The following is a 9,270-nucleotide window of genomic DNA, read 5'->3' as shown; positions in this document are numbered from 1 at the left end:
TCCATAAATTGTAGATTGTTGAACGAGAGTGCAGTACTATTTCACAAATGATTAAAATACATATTGATGTTCATTTCATAAAAACGCAGTCCTTTATCTTCAATATTTAGAAGACAATGCGTCCTCACCATTTAAGATTAAAACTATAGCATGTTGTACTCATGCCTCAGAGAACCTTAGAGGGGCGGTGCTGACTCCTCTCCTCCTTCCAGCTGCTGGCGCTCTAAACCGGGAAGGCTGGCTTGGGGCGTGCGCTCTTGGTGAGCAGCTCCAAAAAATGCTCAGAGGGGCGGGGGGCAGAGGGGGTGAGGCAACTAGACAGGAAGACAGATCCAGATCGATGAGGCCGAGGTAAAGAACCGCCATCGAACTTCGCGGCAGCAACGTTTGTTTATTTGGTCCCCCCCCCGCCCCCCCGCTCAACCTTTACGCCTCATTACGCGCACTCAACCCTCCTGTTCTCCAAACCAAGAAGATGCCCAAATCCTCCCCGTGCGTATTCCCAAGGTCATTCCTGTGGCTGGCATCTTTAGCTACTTTGGTGGTGCAGTCGGTGCTCTCTTCCTCCTACTCTTCTTCATCCTCCTCTACATATCAGAGATCTGCAACCGGTGGGAAGCGGCTGGGCTTCATGGAGAGGACGCTGGTTCTCCTGGATGTCAACACCCGCAGTCCGATCCGAGTCCTCAACGACAACTTCCTTTCTCTGCAGCTGGACCCCTCGATCATTAAAGACGGCTGGCTGGACTTTCTGAGGTATACTATCGAGTTTTCTTGTTCACCAATATCCACAATCTGTATCGGACCACATCTCAAATCTCTGTCTATTATTCATTACGTATACGCAGCCACGTTGTCTGAATGGCCATGGAGTGAGCCAGCATGTTTTTTCCTCATTGAGGGCACTGAGTTGTCCAATGTTCCACATTACTAAATTATTTTCATCGACTGGCAAAGTCCCAAACTATCATATAATTTAATATGGAGATGAGAGTGAGCGATTGGTTCAAAGGCTATCCATTCCGGGTTTGTTGTTGTTAGACAGTACGCTATACAGACAATATGCAGTGTGTCGATGGATATTAAACAAACCGTGTGTCCATTACCCATATAGAACAATGCAACATGTCAATTTCGCAAGTCATCAAATCTAGTTTTGAGGTTTTATTATTTTCTCTTAAAACAACTAAAAGTCCAATTTGACTTGAGTCCATGTGTCACCAGTTGAATGTTCTTTTAGAATTATTTTTTTGACTTGAGTTTGGTGACTTTTCACTGAAGTGTATTTCTCAGAACAGTCCAAATTCCACACATTATGAGACTAACTATACGCCATGGCACACATATATACCGTGGATTTTAGAATAAAAAACTTGGCAACACAACTAATCAAGAATGTTTATCATGTGCTGGATTTGATTGATTTAATACAATGTGACGAATGTTATTTCGTCACGATGTTTAGTTTAGTTTCTTCACATTGCATTATTGTCAGAGACAACATGATCTACAATTTGATCTAGAGGGCAAAACATGACATAACCTTGTCAATAGCACTTCATTAACGGGAACCCATTTGCTGACACAAGGTGAAGGAGGGCACGCTTTACGCCGTTTGCTTGCCTCATTCTTCCCCTGTACAACTGTTTCTGTTATTTTAAATAATAACATTTTACATTTTAAATTCCACATCACATAGCCTATACCATTTTCTCTTTCACACAACCTCCATGATAACTTTGTTCTCGTTATAGTTATTTTCTGCATAATCATGTTTATATGAATATATTATGTACATTTCCCCCCTCATCAACAATTTGAGTAATGTTTGTTGAGCTTGAAATTACAAGCGGTCTGTAACTACAACCTGTAGGCCTGTCGGCTTCACTTTATTCCGTCTTTTTATTGTGTTAAGTTTAAGCCGACTGCCACGTAGGCTGTAAATAAAAAAAATCTGTGATTCGAAAAAAAGTTGAGACCCTCACGTACTCTCGTTTTTCGTGACATAAAACATCATATGCTTTTTATATTCTCTTTTTAAATTGCTATTATTTTCATGGTGTTCAGTTTCTCGACATATAATAATAGTATTGTTTTGAATACTAGCCTATATTTGTTATCAAAGACAATTAATTATAAGTTTCGTTTGCATACAACACAAACAAATAAGCAAAGAACACCTCGTGTTTGAGTTCGTGACAGCTGCAAATAAAAGCTACCGATTATTGAGGAACTCTTTATCATTATCGTTGGTCATTAAAAAGACGAAGTCATTGAAATCCCAAATAGTGGTGAGTAGAAGCTGTTTCTCGGGCCTGCTGATGAAAAGCAGCGCAGTCGTTTTGTGATTGGTCTGCGGCGCTTAAACCAACAGCCAAGTTAAAGTACTGTCCGGTCATCTTTTTGATGTGTGGAAATATCAATAATCCGAATGAAAGTAGGCTAAATTGAGTGGAATTAGGATTTTCCTTATCATCTATATCCGCTCCTCCTAAATATGACCGTGTTCATGATGACATATCACGCCTTTCTGTCCTCTGTGTGCGCAGCTCCAAGCGGCTCGTGACCCTGGCGCGCGGCCTGTCTCCTGCCTTTTTGCGTTTTGGCGGAAAACGAACCGACTTCCTGCAGTTCAACAACCAGAAGAACCTCGCCAAGTTCAGAGGGCCGGGGCCAGACTATTACCTGAAGAACTACGAAGACGGTGATTAGACACGACATTTCTCTTCGTCTACTTTTGTCTTCTTGACGGACTCGGAGGCGTCTGCCCGTGTGGTTCCTCTCTCAATGAACGCACCGAGTGCATTTTTGTGCAACATTATTATTATTATTATTATTATTATTATTATTATTATTATTATTATTATTATATTATAGCCTCTTTTCTTTTAAATACAGTAAGTTGCAAGTTAGTTTGGGGCACCTAGCTTAAAGTAACACCGGCTCTACAATGAACGATACCGTCAAGAGGTTGTAGATAAGTGCTTCTTATTTACACTTATTAAATGGGAGGAACACAATATTAGAAACACTTATCAGTATAACACAATTCGCATTAATTTAACCGAGCCTCAACATTTAACTTCCGACATTACCCTAACGTTTAATTCAGACCTCTTTAAAACAGTTTCAACAAAACCTTAAAATGTGGACCTTCGGGATTTATCTTAAAGTCCGTGAAGTAGACGTCATTAGTTAGCTAGCTAGCTGTAACAACTAAAATGCCAACTGATAATATAAATGGTTATGTTTTGTTATAATGTTATGCTTTTGTCAGTCTGTATAAGGCACCAAAGATGTTGTTTTTGGAACATAAGGTATAATGCACGTCTGTGTTACTTTAGAACAGCGTGTAATTTACCATTTTACTATTGACATATATCTGCTTTTGAAAACCACCAAATGTGGGATTAAAATGACACAACTTTTCAGGTGTCAAAAGTTAAAAATGGTAAAACAAACAAAAGGATTTTTAATTTGTGTCACATAATATTCTTTTGAGGAAACTTGCAACAGGAACTAAAAAAACAAAAAAAAATCCATACTTAAGTATAGCCTTAATTTCTTCCATCTCTGCCGACTTGCAGATATAGTGCGCAGTGACATTGCATTGGACGAGCAGAAGGGCTGCAAACTGGCCAACCACCCGGACATAATGCTGGAGCTGCAGAGGGAGAAAGCTGCCACCACACAGCTCGTCCTGCTGAAAGAGCAGCTGTCCAACATCTACAGCAACATTATGATAACAGGTAGGAGATTACACACATAAAAATAGCTATTTTTTTTGGCTGCCTGCTCATGTCCTAAGAAGCACGTTGTCCACGTTCACATAGCCCAGTCTGGACTTTGAGGGTCATGGACGTTCATGCAGATGCATAAGTGCACAGACGTGCTTTCTCTCACACGAGGTTCAAAGCATGCCAATGTAAACCATCAGCTTTCTAAATGACAAATGTAATTTGTAAAGGAGGAATGTGCAGGATGGATCGAGGAGTGCAGCAGCAGAGGCTAGTAAACAGAGCACTGACATTTTCACTGGTTACAGTTAACTCAAACTGACCGCAGAAGGAACTCTGGAGTCCTGATTTTGGGTGGCCTGCATTTCTTATCTGTTTCTGTGATTGACTTGGATGTAAATGAGAAACTACAGGAGAAGAGAGTAAATGAGGGATTTGTCTGTTAAAAATACTGCAGTTCTTGGAGTTGTTGTAATGAGTGAGTCTATAAAAAAGACGGAGTCAGTGTCAGAAATGATCAGTGAACGCTCTTTGCATGGATTTAAATGTGAGTCGGTTAGTCAAGAAGTAAACGTTAGTCGGTTGTTTAAGATAATAGAGAACACACTTTGAAGATAGAATACTGAACTAAAGATGAAAGAAAATAAAGGTTAATAAAACAAAAAGTTTAGCTCCAACCCCTGAGAAATCGTAAAAGCAACGACATTGTTGGAACAATACACTTATTGCTATTCCAAGTCTTTACTGCTCCGTTGGCTCTTCTTACAGAAACACACACGTCCTATCCTCTTAAGCATCTTGAAAAGATAGTGGGAGGGGAGTCTTTTTTGGGTGGGCAGGGTTTTTATTTCAAAACAGAGAACCACCCAGAAAGTGAGTCTTGAAAGCCATAGAGCTCCTGGAAAAATAATTGTGAACTTGGAAGAGAATACTTTATTTATGTGCTATATGGGAGTACAAGTGAGACTTAGAAAGCCTTCAGATGGATACAAGTTTAGATGTGGCACTGTGTTCCCTGTAGATTCAGAGAAATATTAAATAGTTGGCCATTTTGGAAAGACATTGATAAATTATGTTAATCAAAGAATCCAAATGTACCTCAAGTGAATGCAGTTGGATGTGTCACCAATATGTTTAGTTATTATACACACAGAAACGTTGGCTTCACTTGAGTGGGTCGGTAACGTGTAGGTCTCTTTGTTTTCAGAAGGCATCGCTCCGTTTGGTGCGACCGCACTGTGTGTTGCCATATGAGTAATAGATGTGGAACATTATCAGCTGTGTAATTCAGATACTCACAAGTGCAACGGTCAAAACATGGACTTGTTGCATTTATCAAAGTAGGCAAACACATAGAGGAAGAGTTTGGAGTGAGAGGGGCCACTTCAGTTCAGCACCTTGTTATTAATCTTGTAGTGTTGCAACTGTGCTAAAAGGCATTGTGGCCCTTGCAGCCTTTAATTGTGTCGCCACATCTTCCGTGTAGGCCAATCATTTTGAAATGTTTACATTCAACTTATATTTTTTACCAAGCATGCTGATAGGGTCTATGTGATGATATTTTTGGTTTATTTTCAGATTTATGACAACCAAGTAAGCATTGTATATTGTATTTAGCAGGAATACATAAGTACAGAAAATCCTAAAATCCCAGGCAATATGTAGTATCAGTGTTGTCATTTGGTAAAAAAACAAGTGTAAACTAATAAACCATGTTTGAGACAACTAGCCTCTTTCTCACACATGTGGTATAGTGCTAATGTCTCTCAGAATTCAGACTACATTCCCCATAAACCCCGCTGCTTCCTGTAACAAAGAGGATGTTACCGCTTGCTCACTTAGCTTTGTATTATGGAGTCTTCTTGGTGATAGTCAAGTAAAAATATACAGGATTTTCTGATGAAACAATATGCATAGCTCCTATACTGTTTTGCACACTCTAGTTACTTTGGTTGAATTCCTGAAGTTAAAACAGATTTTACAGTTGGAAATATGATGACGTATAAGTTGAAAATATTGATTCAATAAAACTTAGGGTGATAATGAATCACCACTGAATGTTATTTTCCCACACACTAGACATGTGTGCATCATACTGAATGATTAACAGGCCCTATGGAGTGTCTTGTCTTTTAAAATGTGAACTCCCAGTGTGATGGTTATTTTTATGGGGTGGAAGTCGATCTGAAAGACGGACAGCGGCGCCGTGCTGGTTTTGAGCAGGTATACCATGGTTCATATCAGACTGGTTGGTTTGGAGTAAGGGATGAAGCCAAGCAGAAGGATGTTATTTACCCAAAGCTTATATCCTGTGAAGTGTTCTCACAGAATCACTCATTGTTTCAAGCACAGACACAAGCAGCAGGTTTGCTTCATGGGAAATGTTGTTCAAAGATTGTTTGTGAAGGAGGAGCCACCGTTTTCTTTTTATGGTCCACATATAAGTCTCTGGTGGAATTCTGAGCGTGTGAACATGTTTGCCTTATGGTGTCATTATTACACTCAGTTGAACTCCAAACATGTTGTGTAAATTATAATCTGTGCATCTCAGTGGTGGAGAGAAACAGGGGTACAGAGTCCAGGGATATTTTTAAATATGGTCTGGTAACAATCAGCCAAGATTCATTGTGTGTGTGAAGGCAGTAGTTGTTATAAGGACCTTTAACAGTCTCGCTCCATCCTTTTCCACTCACCACTGTCTGACCTTTGACATAGGCTTGTTAGAGATATCAATAATGGAGCCACTCTGAGCTAACACACACACATGTACACACACGTTCAGCTGGGGAATGAAGTGGAGAAATGACCCAAGTTCAGACACGGTCATGGTCAGGGTCATTTCATGTCTCTGCAGGAGCATTTCCCTCCACCAGGCACCACTTCTTCAATTCTCTCTTCTCTTCATATTCCTCCATCACTTCCCTCCTCTCCACAACTTGACACCTCTCCCTCATTTCCCCTCTCATGTTTACTGTTAGCTTAGCTGTGTATATTGTGACTTCATGTGAAAGTCCAATGTTTATTTGACACTTTAGAAAATAAGAGGCAGCCAATCCGTTCAACTTGTGACCTCAAAGGCCTCTTCCGTGTGTTTAAGGCTCAGAGGGTAAACACAACTCAATTTCTGAATTCCTATACTGTGTTATTCTTTTAGTCTAAGGCTGGCCGATCAATATTTGAAACACGGGTAAGAAGAGAAACTGGAGAAGTAAGAGTCAAACATGGGATGTTTTCGGTTATAAGGCACAGATGCTTGTGGGACAGTGAATAGCAAACCTGTTTAGCCATTTCTGTTGGAAGTATCAAGGATTTATCTTTCAATGTTTCCTTTGATTTTAAAAAGATAGGAAACATTGTGTACAACTCAACAGAATATTTGCATGAGATGATATGAAAGTTTCATGTCACGATTGTCCTGGCCAAGATAATTGCGATTCACCCGATAATCATCAATACATAACTCTCAAAATAGTAAAATATACATGAATCACTTCACCTTACATTTTGTGAGGAAACAAATATTTTTATTTCATTACATTGAAGACAAATATCTTCTTTTTTTTTTTTAAACAAACTTCAATCAGGTAGGCCTAATCATAAATCATAAGGTCTATAAATGAATAGCAACATCGTGTGAATCTGTTCTTTCTTACATGGTAATTCCTGTAGCTAGACAGCTTTTAGTCAGATATACAGTAGGAAGCAACCTCATGAATAAAGAAAATACAAGGATACTATATTATGATTAGAAATACAGTAAAAGATGTGACACCGAAGTAATGTTGCTGTTGGGCCAGTTATTTGAATTTGTTGGATCAGTGGAGGAGAGGGGATTGGGAAGAGGAGCCATTTAGATGAGATGGGGGGGGGGTCTAAGTATGACGGAGGCTAGATTTGAATTTGGGTCGGCGCAGGGTTCATGAAAAGAAAAACACAGAAATGTAGAAGAATCTATAATCCTGCACCAATCTGAACTACAATATAGCTGTTTGTTTAGTTTTCTGAATGTGAGAGTAAATGTATACAGCGCCTTAATTCGATAACTTAACCTGCAGGAACTATCGTACAAAACACGGCCAGTGTGGCCGTGAGTTGCAATGAGGCTTCAGTTTTAAGAGATGGAACTGAAACACAACTCACAAAGGGGGCTGGTTTGATGAAACACCACATTATCCATGAGGTCATATACTTGCATTGATATCCATACGTTTTGGTTAGAGCCATCACTTTAATGAACATTATTTTAATGAGGCAAAGGTTGGCAAAATGATTGGGCATACATCATGAGCTCGTCTTTCTCTCTTACTTAATCTGATCTCAGATGTGGAGCATCAAGTATCGCACATGTTTACAGTTTCTAATCAGCTGTTGGATTGCTGAGAGTACATCAGACACTAATACCTGAACCCCTCTCTTTGAACTGACACAGAGGTGCAGCAGTCACAGCCAGAAGCCTCTTAGCTGCAGGGCTCGGAGCTGCAGGGCTCCATTGAAAGGAAACATGAGAATGACAAAATAGAGGTGTGATGCAATACTAATGTAACCCTGCTTTTACAACAAACGTGCATGTGTAACAGAGCAAGGCCATTATCTTTAGGTGGCTATGCACTCCATCAGGTTTGTGGCCTGAGTTTATCTAAATGTAACTTTTACCCAGAATATGCTGACCTCCAAGATGCGTTTTCTGGCATTGAAGTCTTGGACGAACTGCAGCTCACATTGGACGGTGGGCGATGCGGCACGTCTGACCTTCATGCAGAAGATGGGAGTTTACATCCTGTCAGAAACCTGCAATTAACTTTAACCATTTTATTAACCATCAACATTATCTTTACCCAACTTTAACCAATTGTTTTGATTTCCTAATGCTAACCATACATTAAACATAGTTAATTTCCAATCCATATTCTTTCCCTAACTTAAGTGTCTTGCCATGCGCAGATGTTGTAGAAAGCAAGAATTACAAAAAAAATTGCCAGTGGACATTTTTACTGAATGTAGGCTTTGCAGAATTGTCCAGTTGTTGTGAAAACGGAGAATGGAGGATAAGTGAAGTTGGTGCACGTCTGAACTATGTGGCAGAAAATATCAAATAAGATGGGGATGCTAAGTTGAAGATAGTTTATTATACATTGACTAAATACATTCATACTGTATGTAGTTTGTAGCATCCTAATTAGCTGCTTTTCAGGATGGATAATGCTTTTTGGGCTCCACTTCATTCTCCACTTCTCTACCCTGTGAAAACTAAAGTTTGTGCACTTACTGTAACTGAAGAGCACTCATTTGAATATTTTACAATTGCTTTGGCTGAGTAATCGAATAAGAATGTCAATGAGCAAAGCTCTTTTTGTAATACAATTATGGAGAAGAATTAAAGAAAATCCATGCCTGACAAAAACTATTATGAGTAACTTAAAAGGACATGGAGAACAACAGGAGGTTAAAGTCCGGGAAAAACAAACATTAGATGCATGCACAGAAAGGGGATTTTGCTGAACATCTGTAAATGGCTTGAACATGTTTTCATCAA

The 9,270-nt window shown here is 39.5% G+C and overlaps 1 protein-coding gene across 1 annotated transcript in view; it reads left to right on the top strand.

The window, feature by feature from the left end:
• The first annotated feature begins 475 nt into the window (after positions 1 to 475).
• The window catches only part of hpse2 (heparanase 2), a 51,448-nt gene continuing 42,653 nt past the window's right edge, over positions 476 to 9,270 (top strand). Inside the window, exons 1-3 of the mRNA XM_034552366.1 lie at positions 476 to 756; positions 2,550 to 2,704; positions 3,588 to 3,749. Of these exons, the coding sequence (XP_034408257.1) occupies positions 476 to 756; positions 2,550 to 2,704; positions 3,588 to 3,749 (598 nt within the window). The remainder of the gene's footprint in view (positions 757 to 2,549; positions 2,705 to 3,587; positions 3,750 to 9,270) is intronic.

This window comes from Cyclopterus lumpus, chromosome 15 (assembly GCF_009769545.1).
Source record: "Cyclopterus lumpus isolate fCycLum1 chromosome 15, fCycLum1.pri, whole genome shotgun sequence".
NCBI classification, from domain to species: domain Eukaryota; kingdom Metazoa; phylum Chordata; class Actinopteri; order Perciformes; family Cyclopteridae; genus Cyclopterus; species Cyclopterus lumpus.
Note: the sequence above shows the minus strand (reverse complement) of the source record. Positions and strands in the feature narration are given on the sequence as shown.